This window comes from Poromitra crassiceps (assembly GCF_964638095.1).
Source record: "Poromitra crassiceps genome assembly, chromosome: 20".
In the NCBI taxonomy this organism is placed as follows: domain Eukaryota; kingdom Metazoa; phylum Chordata; class Actinopteri; order Beryciformes; family Melamphaidae; genus Poromitra; species Poromitra crassiceps.
In genome coordinates this window covers 3944221-3961720 of record NC_139637.1, presented here as the reverse complement: position 1 = coordinate 3961720, position 17500 = coordinate 3944221, and the positions used below count along the sequence as shown (strand labels likewise).

The following is a 17500-nucleotide window of genomic DNA, read 5'->3' as shown; positions in this document are numbered from 1 at the left end:
GAAAGCTTAATAATGTAGCCTACATGTGGGGCAAAAACAAAACAAAACAAAAAAAACACTGCATGTTTTTCTTCCGGTGAGGTCAAGGAAAAGGTCGGAAAAGGAGTTAGACAATATATCGAAATATCGCGATATTCAATATATCTCAATACTAGCATATCGCAATACTATCGTATCGTGACCCAAGTATCGTTTTAGTATCGTATCGAGGGCATCGGGTGATTCCCACTCCTACTGTGTGCACGTGCGTGTGTGTTTGTGCACACATGTTGTTTGTGTGCATCTTGTGTAGCTGTTGTGTTGACACAGAGTTGTGTGTGCAATGCTAGCACCTCAGTGTATTGCCCCCACACAGAACATGGCTCTCTCTGCTATTGGCATGGCAAGTTAGCAGCTGACTGCAAGAAACAGTACAAATATTGACTTCCTCTCCCTGAACCCACACAAGAGTCTGATATCAGGCCCGGCCCGGCCCAGCAAGGTGTTGGCAGCAGTGTGAGAACTGGGCACCCTGAGGTGCTCGGGGCTATTTAAAGGTTCATGGTTGCTAAGAAAGTGAGAGATCTGACTTTCTCTTTTCCAAAGTGACTTTGGAAATATTCAGCTCGAACTTGCATTTTTGTTCAATTTAATGACTAATTTGTGTAGTTCTACCAATGTTTCTTTTGACATGCTGCTGTAGAGCTTGTAAAGACACAGATAGCTGTATGTTCAGTGAAATAGTGTATAGTGTCCAAAGTATCCTTTGGATCAGTATTTTTTTTTTTTTTTTTTTTTTTAGCAATTTAAATTTTTTAGAACACAGAAAAACAAACCAAAAACAAACAAACAAACAAACTCAGAAACAGTAAAAGAAAAGAAAAGAAAGAAAAAACATACATACACTAGTGCCACCAGTTACATACAGCTTGTAAATATATATAAATTTTGCTTGTAAATATATATACATATATAAATGAGTGGGATCCCACACGAGGGAGAAAGACCGGCCGGGCGAGTCACCCATCACCCCTAACCTCGTCAAGGTAGGCCAGAAACGGGTCCCAAATAGTTTGAAATCTCCCAGGTGAGTTGGTCCTCAAGAACCTGAGTCTCTCCATTCGTATAACGGAGATCATGTCCGCCAACCACATTTGGATCAGTATTTACTTCATCCACCCATTGATGCATCATCACCATGAGAAGTCCAGTGTGATTCAGAACCTTTCAGAATCCAAATATTCACCAAGGAGGAGAGAGGTGTCACCACGTCTTATACCTTTTTACATCAAAAGTCCCACTAGTTTTTTTGTTACCCAGGAAAGCAGCAGCATCGCCGTTTAAACTTTTATATCACACTCTCAGCCTGGGTTTCTCCACCGCTGCCGGCTGTCTCTTCCCCCTCCCTTCTCCCTTCTTCTCTCACGGTGCTGTGTCAGGCCACCCAAAACAAAATGGAAACTTCCGGGTAAAAATGTCAAACGAATGTCATTTAAACCAGTAAACAGCCTGACTGATGCACGTTGGAGGAGAAAAAGGTGTTTCAACAAACGAAGCAGAAAACATTGCATCAAAATACTCGTTGTGATGTTAGGATGACATAAAGTGGCTGTAAAGCATGACTCAAAATGTTTAACGTTACAACGAGGGGTTTATTTCTGAGAGAGCTAAAGCGGACGACCTACTTACATCCTGGCTGACTCGACGCTGTCTGCGCCTGGGCTGTGCGGTGCACTCGTGTGCATGAGAGATGCTTTTTTTCTCTGCTTATTCCGTCAATGTAAAATAATTCAGCGTTAGGGCTGGGTTCAAAAAATCGATTCTCCGATTTTTAATCGATTTTCATTTTAATCCTCGATTATCGATTCATATGTCCAGAGATCGATTTTTTTTTTATTAAAAAAAAAAAATTTTTTTTTTTTTTTTTTTTTTACTAAACAGGCTAAAATATTGTGCTGTTTGTGGTAGTTGAAACATAGTTTCAAGTTGACGTTTAATTATGTTTGTAGTTGAAACAAAAACAAATACTGTAGGCTACATGAATGGAAATGTTTGATCATTATTAATATCTACTTTTAGAAATTATATAGGCTGAAATCAAATCACTGTGCATAATTGTGAAAGTGTCTTTATTGACAGATGAAAAGGCTGTTATTTACCCTTTGTCACCACGTGGTGAGTAAATATATGTGTAACTAAAACCATTAAAATTGACAACAGTTCTGCAACTTTTTTCCCCATGTATCTACTTGGCTGGTTGGAAACCCCTGTGTTACATAACTGGACAGTCATGTAATTCAGGGTACAGCTCAAAAACCACGTTTTGGTATCACTAACCAAATCAATATTGAAAATTGATCGAATCGGAATCGAATCGAATCGAATCGAATCGAATCGAAATTAATCGATTCGCAACCTTGTGAATCGGAATCGAATCGATTCTTGAAATTTGAACCAATACCCAGCTCTATTCAGCGTTAAGAAAGTGGAATTTCAGGCTGTGGGAATCACCGAATCTCAGTCTGACTCACGCTGGAAAAGGGGCGGCAACTCAGGAGGACGAGAAGCAGGGTCGGAAAATCACGGGTTGGACCACCGCCAAGATTGATACCGCCAGCGGGAGCAGAGCCGCCGCGTAAAAACCCACCTCACTTGCAGGGTCGCTCTATCGGCTAAACGGCTTGGAAACTTTAAACTGAAGAAAATGCCACTAGTTTGTGGATATTAGTGGGATTTTTGGCCAGTCTAAAAGGGGCTTTAGACTCTTACTTTCACATTCAAATAATCGCATTACAGAGAGACCTGCATTGACACTTCTTACTTTTCATGGTTCATCTCATCCCAGGTATGTTCCAGATGGTTGGGCTTTCTCATACATGGCAGGAGTGAATGAAAGTTCCCCTGACATGATCTGAGAAACTGCATCCATGTGGCGCTCCGAGGAGCAGGTCAAGACAGCGTGTTAAGAACTCATCGCAGCTTCCACAGCATGTCTGTCTGATGTCTTCAAACACATGACCTACATACTGGGCTGCCTGATCCGCGGCAGGCAGTCAGCCTAGCGGACATAGCTTCTGGAGTCCATTGATATATAATGTAATCCCTACTTCAGCCCTCCCAACTCCCTGTCTGCCTGCCTCCCTGCCTGCCTGCCTGCCTACCTGCCTGCCTGCCTGCCTGCCTGCCTGCCTGCCTGCCTACCTGCCTGCCTGCCTCATGTGTTTGACTTGGAGGAGGGAATGTGGAGGCCTCCTTCCAGAGTCATTCACAGAGGATTATGTCTGTTCGTCTTCCTCTGCAGCCGTTGGCATCGTAGTGATGCTGACTCAAACTCCCACTTACCTTCCAACTCCCTGATGTCATCGACCTTCACGCAGGAAACCTGGTGCCAACAGAACCAGTGGCCTATAGCGATCCTGGCTGATATCCACCATGCACTATTTAACTTAGCCTGTACATTTCATGTACATTCAATGTAAACTCTTATTTAACTCCGACTGTAAATCCATGTAAATCCACTGCCTATTTAAAGTATATTTAACTGTAAATCTCATGTAAATCCAAAGTAAATTCATATTTATCATCCACAGAACACTTCTCCACTCATGAACATATTGTATATATTGACTCGATTTGATCTGATTGCACTTGCAACTTTGCGATTGTCTTTAGTTATCTTCCTACTTCTTATCTCTGTATATTGATGTGACCGCTACGCTGCATACAGACACTAAGACAAATTCCTCGTATGTAACTTGCATACTGTGGCAATAAAAGTGGTTCTGATTCTGATTCTGATTCTGTGTCTCTGAACGTTTGCACTGATTGGGGGCCTCATGCGGGACAGACTCTGTATATACTCAGTTCCGTGAAGTTTGTGACAGCAACACGCAGGCTGTATCGACATCTGTGCGTCTGTTGTTTATTTGTCTCTATATCGTAGAGAGAGAGAGAGAGAGAGGGAGAGAGACATGCTGATGCTGTAAGTTCATGGTTATATATGAGTATGTGGGTGTTGAGCGTGCCTGTGTCAGCGTGCGCGTCTTGTTAGAGAGCCTACGTGTGGTGCAACGACGCGCCACTCGTTGGTTTTAGTGCAGACCCGACCACAACTGAGCTATTGGAAATAGACACCATAATTTGTTTGTGGCTCGCGTGTCGGCCACAGTCATTCCCTTCAGTTTTTACATCCCCAACAGTAACATCCAACGGAAAAGCTCGCCTGGAGGGAGAGATTTGATTCCCCCAAACGCGATCTTATATCACATCCTCTCTAATAGGGGTTAACACTTAATCACAAGGAGAAATAGCCGTTCACATCTGGCGCGCAGTGTGTAAACTCTGGGGACAGATTGACATTAGCACTGAGCCTGTGGTCGTTGTCTGTTATTGTGTGGTTTTCGCTGACAGATTCTCCTCCCCTCCTCTCCTCCTCTCTCTCTCCAGTCTATTTCAGAGCGCTCGTCAACTTCACCGACTCCCTGGTGTACGGCCCCGAGCTGGAGGACATCTTCTCCCCGGCCTTCATCGAGATCTCCGAGGCGGTGGTGGACACGGTAGGGGCCTGTATCTCCTCGCCTGACAGAGTCCATTCAAATTTTCACACGCACGCCGTTCAACGGGTCCTCACACACATGGCATTCTTCTCATGATTAATAACTGCTGTCGTCCCATTTTCTGCCTTATGAGTATGAATTATACTGAATGTTGTGTCCAAAGTGTGGGCGTCCGGGGTAGTGCGGCGGTAGATTCCCTGCCTTACCAACACGAGGGTCGCGGGTTCGAGCCCGCGTGTTAGCTCCGGCTTGTCCATACAGGCACAATTGGCCGTGTCTGTGGGTGGGAAGCCAGATTAAGGGTATGTGTCCTGGTCGCTGCACTACTAGCGCCTCCTCTGGTCGGTCGGGGCGCCAGTCGGGGGAGGGGACTTTGGGTAATAGACCCTTTTCACGGGGCCATTTTGTGTCGAAAAGGCAGAATAAACACAGGTGCAAGCAAAACACTAATGAGGGGTTTCCAAATTCCAATCATAGAAGTTTGAAACCCTCGTTAGTGTTTTGCTCGCACCTGTGTTTACCCTGCCTTTTCGACACAAAATGGCCCCTGTGAGAAGGGTCTATAGCGTGATCCTCCCACGCGCTCCGTCGTGCCAGTGAAACAACTACTCGCTGTCAGGTGAAAAGGAGTGGCATGTGCGACTGCACATGTATCGGAGGAAGCATGTGCTAATTTACACCCCCTCTCCCAACTGGCAGAGGGGGTGGAGCAACGACCAGGACAGGAAATTGGCAAAGTACAATTGAGGAGAAAAGGGGGCGTGGATCTGGGCGGGGGGTGGGAGAGATGGTCACGTGCAGTAGAGGCTAAGGGTATTAGTGCCTTTTAAGGTTTATCCATGTGATCTATGACATTGTACATGTCAATGTACGAGTACGTGTGACCTTAAGCCTAAGAATAAGCTGGTTTATATTTAAACTTATCTGCTCTGGTTTTTCCTGCGCAGCTGGAGTCGGAGTACAACAGGATCCCAGGCGTGCAGACCGTCAGCGTGGTCCTCATTAAGTAAGAACACAATCCCACTAAATCAGCCTGACTCCGTGTGTGACTCCCACAGTAGATACCTCAGAGGCTGAGACGTCCTCCAGCCAGGTGTTAGTTATCTACCTTCTTCCAGACAGGGTTAAGACAGCAGTTTATACCTGTAGTCAGTGAGTCATCAGGTTAGTAAGCCCTTCAGCACGGCAGTATTGTCTGGGTCCAGACCTTCAGAACCACCCACTCCACCCAGGTGAGTTTGAAGATGGAAATGGACTGTAACGAGTTGATCATTTAGTCAATTGGACCATAGCCTCAATCAACATTGTGAGTGACGGTAAAAAAAAAGATTTTTAGATGAAAATCTTTGAGATTATAACTTTAAATCAGGAGTTCTGAGATTAAAGTCAGAATTCTAAGTTGCTGTCAGAATTTTGAGAAAAAAGTTCGAGTTTTGAGATGAAAGTCAGAATTCTCAGATTAAAGTCAAAATTCTGCGGGGGGGAAAGAAGAAGCATACTACTGTATGTCACATCACTGATGATGTCACTGATGATATTATCGACGGTGTACCGGAATTTGAATGTCTCGGGTCCCTAGATTTTTGTGACGTCAAAGTAGGGTCACGAGCCGAAAAAAAAGGTTGGGAACCCCCTAACTACAATGCTGAGTTCCCCATCCATAACCATCTAACCGTCCCTGGTCTTCCTCGTTCTCTGCAGGAAGATGATCAGAGAAGATGGCGTGGACGTATTCGTGGAGTTGGACGTGGGTTCCGACTACAACAACAACGACGAGCAGATCCGCAGCGTGCTGTACAGCGTGGTGAAGGAGGGCGCCATCGCCTCCTACGTCACGTCCGTCCAGGGCTTCCAGTTCAGAAAGCTGGGAGAAGGTACGAGATGTCCCACACAGCACCGCTTCACAGACACAGCCCACAACCTGACTGACTGTCCTAACACTATATAGACCCTTTTCACACCAACCGTTTTGAGTTGGTAAAGTAGGAAGTAAATCAGGTGTAACCCATACCATTAATGAGCGTTCCATTCCATTTCGCTGTTCCAGGGCCCTCATTGATGTTATTGGTTATACCTGCTTTACTTCCTGCTTTACCACCTCAAAAAACGGTTGCTGTGAAAAGGGCCTATTCACCCCCCTCATATAGAGAGCCGCAGGAACGAGTCCAGAAATCATCGCTAACACTCCTGGTTCTTCACTGTTTTCCCCTATGGGAGTTTTGAATGGGTTTTTGGCGCGATGCTTCTAATAATCTCTCTGGGCAACGCTGGCTTAATCAAACGCGAACCAGCGTTTAGTAATATCATCTTCACACACGAGGACCACTTTTATGAGTTTTGAAGCTTTTACGGGCCGTTATAAGGGCGGCTAGCTCGCAAACGGCTAAATGAGACTACACTGTTGAGTCGATGGGGATATATATACGTCAATAACGTCACCACTTCAAAGGACGAACACGGAAATTCTCTTTCCCTCACCTGGTTCAGCCCGTTCAGCCCGGGTAGTGCACATCAACAACAGTCCAGGTTGAGTGCTGACGTGACGTAGAAGCCTAGTTCTGGATAGTTGTAGTTCTGGATTAGCTTAGCTCGAGCTTTTTACTTCTAGGGCTCGCATTTACGCTACAAAACTCATGAAAGTGGTCCTCATGTGTGAAGATTATCCGACTGAACTCTGGTTCGCGTTTGATTAAGCTTGCCTTGCCCAGAGACCTTATTTGAAGCATTGCGGCAAAAACCCATTCAAAAATCCCATAGACAGAAACGATGAAGAACCAGGAAGTCCGGGACTTCCGCGTTCTGACTACAAAAATACGTCATCCCTGCGGCTCTCTATAGTGTTGGTGATATGCGTGCAGCCAATCAAGGTCTATCAGAGGGTTAGGCAGTGTCCTTCCTTACCGTGTCTCTCTGGTTTCTAGCTCAAGTTCTGCACGCTGTGGCGCCTTTGGCAGTGCCAGGTTTGTACTGTGCCGTGCCTGTTGCACGGTGACTGATGGAGTCGGTTGTAGTTACTGTCTTGCCTTTAGAACATTGGTTCTCAAATGGGGGTCCGGGGACCCCCAGGGGGTCCGTGGCACTTTGCCAGGGGGTCCGCGAAAAGTTTTCAGGAAAATAAAAATAAAAACTTTTTTTTGCAAAAGCTTCATAGTTCATTGAAAATATTTTATGCTTTAAATCAAAACTGGTTCATGGATTACATTCTAATGTAACAATATCAATTTAAAAGTCAAGCACGTTACCGTGGAAACAATTAAAGGAACACTCCGCCCATTTTCAACCAGCTTTGTATCATTAGAACATGAGTAGTATATCAGAAAACTGTAAACTGTTTTGAATTATTACTATTCATCATTCATCTAGTTTGACAGTTATTGAGAGTTGATTTGACTTAATGAGTTATTAATTTGAGTTAGTGTGGACCAGTGATGTCACTGGTCCACACTTTAACACTCAATAACTGTCAAATTAAATGACAGACTTCAAAACCGTTTACAGTTTTCTGATATACTACTGATGTTCTAATGATACAAAGCTGGTTGAAAATGGGCGGAGTGTTCCTTTAAGCTTAGCCCAAAATCACAAATCAGAATCAGGGGGGTCCCCGATAGATTTTCTATCTTCTAAGCCGGGTCCTTGGCTGAAAAACATTTGAGAGCCTCTGCTTTAGAACGAAGAGTTCAGCTGTTTCTCTCCTGATGAACTCAAACCTTTACAGTGGAGTGGACTTTACTTTGGCGTGTGGACTTTACTTTGGCGTGTGTTAGCACAGTGGAGTGGACTTTACTTTGGCGTGTGTTAGCAAAGGGTCAGGCGGTCCGAGGAATGTCCTGCATGGAAGCACCACAGCAAAGTGGACATCTGAAAGTGGTCCACAGTGAATTTTTTTGCATGGCGTGAGTTTGGTTCAGGAATGCCGCTGTTCACTGAAATTGCAAACCAGCTTTTGATTTGTGCAAAAATTCCCCCGACTCACTCACACACACACACAGGCATGTTGACTGATAGTCAAAGGATAATAGTTACTTTATCTCCAACAACTCCCCTACTCAGATGCTATTTCACCGTCTTACGTAACGGGCACACAGAGTTCGACACCATGCTTCAGTCATTTTAAATACATTTTTAGAGACACAACAGAACATCGAATGCAGACAGGAATAAAAAAGTTCAAGGGTTCCCATTTCCGTAGTACTCTACAGAGACGGCTGAAGGCCCCAAGATGCTACTCAACTGTTGTGCTGTGTGTTTTCATGCGTTTGTGCCGTGATGTGAGTGAGACAAGCAGAATGTATCGGCTATACTGTCGCCTTGGCTTGCATGTGTTTGACCCTTGACCGCCCCTCCCCTCCCCTCCTCCTCTTCCTCCCCCCCTGCATCTTCCTCAGTGATCCCCATCATCAGGCCCTGCATGGCGGACGAGCACAGGTGTGGTGATGGGACTTGCATCCTGATGGAGTACCTGTGTGACAACCGGCCTGACTGCAGAGACATGAGTGATGAGACCGACTGTGGTGAGTGGCACCAGCCTGACCTGACCGGCCCGCGGGTTTGTTAGCATGGTTAGCATGGCCGTCTACAGCACGGAGTAGCCTGCAGAATGCCAACAGAAGGGGGGATTTATTCAGTTGACTTGCTTTAAATCTGCAATAAGTGACATTTTCTGACCACTAGAGGGTGACAGAAACCGCAACACATTTTGTAAATAACACACCGCAAAGCCACTATACGGAGGCCAGCAAACGGTAAACATTGCAAAGCAGCAGCGTGCGTAAAGGCTAATAGCTAAGCTAAAAGTCTCCGATCTTTCTCCCGCTGAAGGTTGGATGTCCGACAATTACAAGCAGTGAAGAGGTTGGTAGCTAGTTTACTAAGTTTACTTACTCCCTCATGAGACTATTTTCAGGACAGGAGGCACTTTTAAACAGGGAGGGAGGAGCCAAGCTAGTTAAGCTATTTAGCTGCTGAAAGGTCCTGGAAGAGCTCCGTTCTGCAGCGAAATTTGACAACAAGCTTTAGAAAAGAGGTGAAAACACAAACACAGCTGGCTGCTGTGTGGATATTGGTTTATATAATTATTTTTATTTTGATTATTAAACCTTTATTTAACCAGGTAAAGGACTCATTGACATTGAGATTATGTCTCAATGAAATCTCCACATAGCACACATTAGTTTCAGGATTACTTAGAAGGTCTGATATCGCTTAATGCAGGTTTAATTATCCGCTTTTGTACAAAAAGTATTTTAATTTTTAATTTTTTACATTTAACATTTTTTTTTAGATATAAAACGGCCCAGTACGGTCACCCCCACCTCTCCCTCCACAACGACCCCCATCAAGAAGCCCGTGCGGCCCCCCGGCCCCCCTGGGCCCTGCAAAGCGGACCAGGCCACGTGCCAAAGCGGGGAGTGCATCCCGCGCGACTACCTCTGTGACGGAGAGAGGGACTGCTCGGACGGCAGCGATGAGTTCAGATGTGGTGGGTAATATTTAATTTAATTTATTTCACCAGGCGAGTCCCATTGAGATGTCTATCTCTTTTGCAAGGGAGCCCTGGCCAGGAGAGATAGAGACAGGCAGATATTACAATATCAAATACAATACAAAACCACAATACAACAGGTTACACATTCTACATTCTCAAGTAAAACAGCTCCAAAATGCGGCATCAGTTTTTAAGGACTGAATTCAGGGTTCGTACAAAGTCGTGAAAGTTTGGGAAATGCTTGACTTTAACTGCCAAGGTTAGGAATATGCTTGAATTTGAATATCCTCCTTGAAAAGTGCTTGATTTTCAACATAAACTGGTGTTTCATCGACACACATTACAATCACTCGTGTCAACCAAAGATCTTTTAATACCTGAAATGAGATGATGCTGTCGTGATCTTCATCGTCTCCTGGCATCTCACACAAGACACAGAGCGGACCGCGGAGTGGACCGGAGCTGGATTGACTGACACGGGCCCCCGAAATGAAAAGGGACAGTTTTTCTGTTCAGGTCCACTCCACTCCGTGTCGTGTCATGAGGGCGACCATGTGTGCACACACTGGGACATCCATAACCACACACTGGTGCCTGTGCACACACACACTAAGACATCAAACGCTCACCGTCTATCTGTCCACAGGCACTCCATCTCCCTGTGAGCCCAACGAGTTCAAGTGTAGAAACGGCCGCTGCGCCCTGAAGCTTTGGCGCTGTGACGGAGACAACGACTGCGAGGACAACTCAGATGAGACGGACTGCCGTGAGTCTCCCTTTCGTTTACGAGTCACTCAACGACCTGTGACCTCTCTGACCCTGAACTGCAGCCAGTGCGTCATGATTCAAAGTTACATCTCCGTATTTTTCTTTACGATTGCAGCCACCAAGGGTCCCGGTGACACCTGTGCACCCGAGCAGTTTGTGTGCCTGAGTGATCGTACCTGCATCCCAGCCAGCTACCAGTGTGACGAGGAGCCTGACTGCCCTGACCGCTCTGATGAGTATGGCTGCAGTAAGTCTCTGTCCATGTAGCGCCATCTCTCTGCTAGGCTTGTCAGAAGTATCGATACAAGTCAATACTAAAAATTTGAAACGGATACCATACTCATTTGCAACAGGCATCGATAGTATCGATAAGTATCAATACTAAAAATTGGAAACGGATACAATACTCATTTGCACCTGTATCAATATCAGCAGTGCTTTCTCTTAATGAAAAATCAAACATACCACTGATTTCTCCCTCTCTGCCATTGGTGGGTATCTGTTGCTTTAACAAGTTCAAAGTATTCTGATAGGCTGATCACTAGAGCAGGTGTAATCTGCTGTGTTATGATAGGCTGATCACTAGAGCAGGTGTAATCTGTTGTGTTATGATAGGCTGATGACTAGAGCAGGTGTAATCTGCTGTGTAAGGTCAAAGTTTTTAATGAGTTTTATCAGGCCTAGATTATGGAGAAGCGTGCGTCTGTCCGTCCATCTGTCTTTGTTTATTTTTTATGCCTCTTGATGTGTTGTCATCCCGCCACGTGGTATCGAAAATGGTATCGAGTCTCGTTATTTTCCTGGGTATCGGTATCGAAGTAGAAATTCTAGTATCGTGACATCCCTACTCTCTACTCTTAATACTTAAGACACACACACTTCTCTCGTGTTCCTTTGTACTTTTGGTGCTTTTCTTTCTTTCTGCTTCTCTGGCTCTTCTATACAGTCACCCTCTGAGTTCCTTTGTACCCTGTGACTAATTTGCAGTGAACTTTTCACACGTAGCAACTGAGACACAGAGGGTTTTTGTCGGTCCTGAGAACTGAAAGGGAATTGTCCTGATCCATAAAGCAGCAGAGAATGATATTTCCTCTGGCGTTCAGGCATTCAAGAGCTTCACTGAATCACCAAATTCCAGTCACATGCCGACCTTTTTTCAGACCGGGAGGTTGAGACTTGCTTTTGTGCTTTTGCGTTTATGAGTGTGTCTAAATGACGTCCCCCGTCTTGAATGTGTTTTTTCTTGTCACTTTCAGCCCCTCCCACGGTGACAAGCCCACCGGAAGAATCCATCCAAACAGAGCGGGGGGGGTCGGTGACGTTCACCTGTCAGGCAGTGGGGGTGCCCACTCCCATCATCACCTGGAGACTCAACTGGGGCCACATCCCTGTTAGCGGCAGGTAATAGCAACAATAGCATAATAAAAAGTCAATGTGTTTTGACATCATTATGCAAAGCATATGGTGGGCATTATTAAAATTGATGTTCAAAATGATTTTGTGTTTCATTGGAAGTGATATCTTTTCAATGTTTTCATTGATGCTACTTTGGGGGAACATATGTTTGTCTCTGCTGTCTGGGCAAACCTCTCCCGATCACGACATCTGCATCTGGTGAAAAGCAATCTTGCCTAACTGATTTGAAACAGACGTTGAAGGTTGCAAAATGAGTGTGAATGTGTCTGCTTTGCAGTATAGTAAACTTAAACTTCAGGTTTTAATTATGGAGATATTTGTGGTGCAGTGTAGCTTTGCGTTCATTACCTCTGAGAAGGAAAATTATTTTCCATAATTTGCTGTGACAGAATGTTCAGGTTACGCTCTCGTTTTGGGGCGTAGTTTGCCATCTGTGGTTAGTTAGGTAATCATAATTTAAGTTAATGCATTTTTTGCGTAATACTATTTGGATCTCTCTCCTATATACAGACTTCAGTGTGGTGGTGAGAAATGGAGTGATAAATCTGAGGCATGTTATTATGATCCACAGCATGCAGAGTTGACATTGAGGCACAAACAGGAGATGTTTCCTTCAGAAGATACCTCAGACTCTCCAATGACTTCACTCAAATCAGTGGTTTTTCTTCTACCTTCATATGTCCAGGATCTCCATGACCAGTGAGAATGGCCGCGGTACTCTGACCATCCGTGACGTGAAGGAGGCGGACCAGGGCGCGTACACCTGTGAGGCCATCAATGCCAAAGGCCTGGTGTTTGGTATTCCTGACGGAGTGCTCACTCTCATCCACAAACCCGGCCCAGGTACTGACACCTCACTCCACTTCTACAGTACCTGTCTTCTTTTCGATTAGTCTCATACCTTGCCATTGGTGTTTTTAGTTTTACTTCGACAATTAGTTTAAAAAATGTGGGTGTGTGGAGCAATTTCCTCAACATGAGAAAATACGAGCTTCTTCACAATAAACCCTAGTGAAGCATGCAAATCTGACTTGTCCTACGTCCGCTCTTACCACCATGCTCTCTACTTGTTGACAGGCAATTGTCCTGATGGCCACTTCAGTGTGGAAGGACGTTGTGTGTCTTGCTTCTGCGCTGGAATCACCAAGACCTGCCAGCCCACCGGACGCTACCGCAACCAGATCAGCCTGCGCTTCAACGACGAGGACGACTTCAAAGGCACTGAAGCCACTCGTGCTTATGAGATAGATACAGCTAATGCACTAGAAGAATCCCCCCATCTTCATAAAGTTCTGACCATCCATACAAGCTTAAAGCAGGATCAGTGAATGCGGAAATAGCCAATAGAAAGATCTTAATCTGCGTAAGAACTCCTATCATTCATAACTTTTCTGTCTCTGTTCCTCTCTCTTTCTTTGGCCCCCCCAGGAGTCAACGTCACGTACCCCTCTCGACCGGGAACCCCTCCTCTCTCCTCCACTCAGCTCCTCATCAACCCCGAGCTGGAGGAGATCCAGCTCGTCGACCTGTCGCGACGTTTCCTCAGCCTCGCCTCCTTCTGGACCATGCCCCGCCAGTTCCTAGGCAACAAGGTTAAACGATGAAACTCCTTTGAAAAAGCTTTTTCTTTTCCACTTTGTCCGTCGCACATAACGCATGAGATAATTTTTCCACGTGCTTTTTTAGATCGACTCGTACGGAGGATCCCTGAAGTACAAGGTGCGGTACACGCTGGCCCGCGGTCTGTCCGAGCCGGAGGAGCAGCCGGATGTCTTCCTGGTCGGGAACGGGCGCAGGCTCCAGTACCGCAGAGGCGGCGGCACCCCCGCCCGAGTGGTCAACCAGAAGGAGATCAAATTCACCGAAGTACGTCTACGGTCGAGAAAAGTTCTTCCAGTAAAAACAAGGGCAAGATTCCTGACAGTCCTGTGGTGCATTCATGGTGATGGCGTTTATTTCTGAATATACAAAGAGGATTATGGCCCCAAATTCACAGCGAAGTTGAGAAGATTCATAGTTAACATTCAGTTTTCACAATAATATAACTTTTATTTTTATGATCTCACTCCTGACTGACCGAGCTAAATTTTCCTCTTGCTGACCCATGGTGTGATAGAAAACAATCTTGATATGATTATGTACATTCCCTGGTTGAAATAATATTCTTCCTATTTACATCAATAAGCTTCATGATTGTTGTTATTTTAGGAAAACTGGCATCAGTCCAATGGTCAAGCGGTGAGCCGCGAGGAGCTGATGATGACCCTGGCCCACCTGGACAGCATCCACATCCGCACCATCTACGACAACCACATGGTCAGCGTGGCGCTCAGCGATATCGTCCTGGATACCAGCACCGTGGAGTTCAGCATCCGAGGGCATGCCAAGGATGTTGAAGAGTGCAGGTGAGGAAAAGCCCCTCAGATAAAGGAGGATATTGTGTAAAAGAAGAAGAAAAAATAATCTTTCAAGAATTGATTAAGTAATCATGTCATGATAGTCCTTTTGTACTATAGCTAATATTTGTTATATTTCATGCTGGCCATGCCAAAGACTGTCCACAGCCACTTTACCATATGAGTGAACCATTCATCAGCTGATTATGCCAAGCCTATGCCATTATTTATGTGTTATGCATTTTCACCACTATTAATAGCATAAATTCTTACACAGAAACTTCAAGCAAGCATACTTTTGAACTTAATGCAATAAATGTTACCGAAATGTGCCATTTCCATTCAACCGTTCTCACTCAATACATCATAACTTGTATTAAAATAACTTGAGTTATTACCCATGTTTGTCATTCCCAGATGCCCACCCGGATACACCGGCCTGTCCTGTGAGCAGTGTTCATCTGGTTTTGAGCGTGTGCCGGGTGGCACCTATCTGGGCACCTGTGCCGGTTGTAACTGTAATGGACACGCCAGCGCCTGTGATCCAATCAGCGGACACTGCCTGGTGAGAGCAAGCCCCTCATTGGTCAATCAATCATCATACTTTTCGATTTTTTCTTTTTTTTTATGTAAAATTGAATTTATTTTCCCCAAAAGGGCACTGGGTTCGCTGACATATCGCACATCATTTTAAAATATGAAGGAGAAATGAAGTTAGCTGAGCATAAAGAATGCTTGTCTGCGTGAAGTCTATTTTGAGTGGGTGGATGACGGGAGAGAATGACCAGTGTGTTCTCCGTGCTGCAGAGCTGCCAGCACAACACAGAAGGGCCTCAGTGCGACAAGTGTCGCTCGGGCTACTTTGGCGACCCGAGCAGAGGTCGCCATGACGACTGCAAGCCGTGCCCCTGCCCGTACAGTGAGACGTCCCGCCGGTAAGAGGTCGCCTCGAGGTCACACACCCACCCAGCCAGACCACACCCACACACAGACACACCCACCCAGACCACACCCACACAGACACACCCACTAGGGCTGTGAATCTTCACTGGCCTCACGATTCGATTCGATTACGATTCAGAGGGCTACGATTCGATTCGATTACGATTATCGATGCACCTCGATGCATCTTAAATCGATGCATCACTTTTTTTTCGCAATACATGATTTATTTTTTCTCACTTTATTTTTTCTCACTGTGTGGCTACTTTTAAAATAAAAGTGCATTTGGAATTGCATTGTATTATGATCCATAATTAAAATAAACAACTGCATGTACTTCCATTATATTTGATTTGATTTTTTTTTTTTTATTATTATTATTATTATTTTTTTATAATCGATTTTTGAGACCACACCCACACACGCACACAGACACACCCACCCAGACCACACGCACACAAACACACCCACCCGGACCACACCCACACACACAGACACATCCACCGAGACCACACAGACACACCCTCCTAGACCACACAATCAGAATCCAATATGCCGCATTTTTCGTGGACACACGTGTCGTGATTGGTCGGATTCCGTCGAACTTCCTTCCTGTCTGAAGGTTTTTTTCCCAACTTCCTTGTGCATGTTCTGGGGGTGTAACGTACAGACTGTGTATAGCTGCATTCACCTGATGTAGATGAGACAGTCTGTTTTAAGAGACTAATACAGGATAGGACGAATATTTGTCTCATATTGCGAACAGAGCGACAAACTTATTCATAATAAAACGCATCGGACTCAGTGTTCAAGGTGTGTCTGTGCTAGGGGTGTCAAAAATAATCGATTATAAGATGCATCGCGATGCGGACGTGCACGATTCTGCATCGATTCACAAATGTCAAAAATCGATTATTAAATTATTATTATTATTTATTTATTTTATAATCTAATAAAATATAATGGAAGTACATGCAGTTGTTTATTTTAATTATGGATCATAATACAATGCAATTCCAAATGCACTTTTATTTTAAAAGTAGCCACACAGTGAGAAAAAATAAAGTGAGAAAAAATAAATCATGTATTGCGGAAAACAGTGATGCATCGATTTAAGATGCATCAAGATGCATCGATAATCGTACTCGAATCGAATCGTAGCCCTCTGAATCGTATTCGAATCGAATCGTGAGGCCAGTGAAGATTCACAGCCCTAATCTGTGCGTGACGATTTCTTATTTTAAAAAAAATGCATACGAACAAAATGGACTCTATGTGCAAAGACCTTTACAGTGCAAACAGGCCCACAGAGAGACACTCGGGGCGGCGCGGGGAGTGGAAAGAGTTGCTTGGCCCTGCAGTTTTTTGTATTCCCCGAGGTCGCACTATTTCAGAAGTAAAACACTGGCTGATTCATCCCCTGTGTCAACCTGTGACCTGCATGCTACCCATTAACCGCTCTGTGCTGTGTGAGTCTGACTCTCTGCGGCTCTCTGGGCTGTGCGGGGGTTTCTGTTTTGTTTACAGCTTCTCTGACACCTGCTTCCTGGACACTGACCAACAGGCAACATGTGACGCGTGCAGGACCGGCTACATGGGAAGACGCTGTGAAAAGTGAGGAGGAGGAGTTCATATCATGCCTTTTAGATCTGTACAAAGATGTGTTTTAAACACAGTCAGCTATAGCATAATGTATGGTTTGAATCGCTGGAAGATGATGGATTGTAGGACATGGTATCAATCTATGCAGAGACTGTGATATCATAGGTTATGATGATAAAGACCAATAATAAATAGGAGTCAAAGAGTAAAAGCTGCTTTTTGATGAATAAGAATCAATTATATCTCAATTTATTTTTATTGAAAAGAAAATATATATATATATTAAAAAAACATCTCTAATTTTTGCTCTATTTTAGGTGTGCTCCTGGTTACCAGGGTAACCCTCTTCAACC

At 44.8% G+C, this 17500-nt stretch overlaps 1 protein-coding gene across 1 annotated transcript in view; it reads left to right on the top strand.

Annotated features, from left to right (window-relative positions):
• The window catches only part of hspg2 (heparan sulfate proteoglycan 2), a 148529-nt gene that overhangs the window by 67470 nt on the left and 63559 nt on the right, over positions 1-17500 (top strand). Inside the window, exons 5-22 of the mRNA XM_083657119.1 lie at positions 4426-4535; positions 5483-5541; positions 6237-6409; positions 7457-7495; positions 8924-9049; positions 9820-10017; positions 10670-10789; positions 10907-11038; positions 12048-12192; positions 12893-13050; positions 13285-13425; positions 13636-13799; positions 13894-14073; positions 14416-14612; positions 15021-15168; positions 15411-15538; positions 17073-17159; positions 17465-17500. The exon at positions 17465-17500 is cut by the window's right edge and continues 23 nt beyond it. Coding sequence (XP_083513245.1) covers positions 4426-4535; positions 5483-5541; positions 6237-6409; positions 7457-7495; positions 8924-9049; positions 9820-10017; positions 10670-10789; positions 10907-11038; positions 12048-12192; positions 12893-13050; positions 13285-13425; positions 13636-13799; positions 13894-14073; positions 14416-14612; positions 15021-15168; positions 15411-15538; positions 17073-17159; positions 17465-17500 — 2341 coding nt within the window. The remainder of the gene's footprint in view (positions 1-4425; positions 4536-5482; positions 5542-6236; positions 6410-7456; positions 7496-8923; positions 9050-9819; positions 10018-10669; positions 10790-10906; positions 11039-12047; positions 12193-12892; positions 13051-13284; positions 13426-13635; positions 13800-13893; positions 14074-14415; positions 14613-15020; positions 15169-15410; positions 15539-17072; positions 17160-17464) is intronic.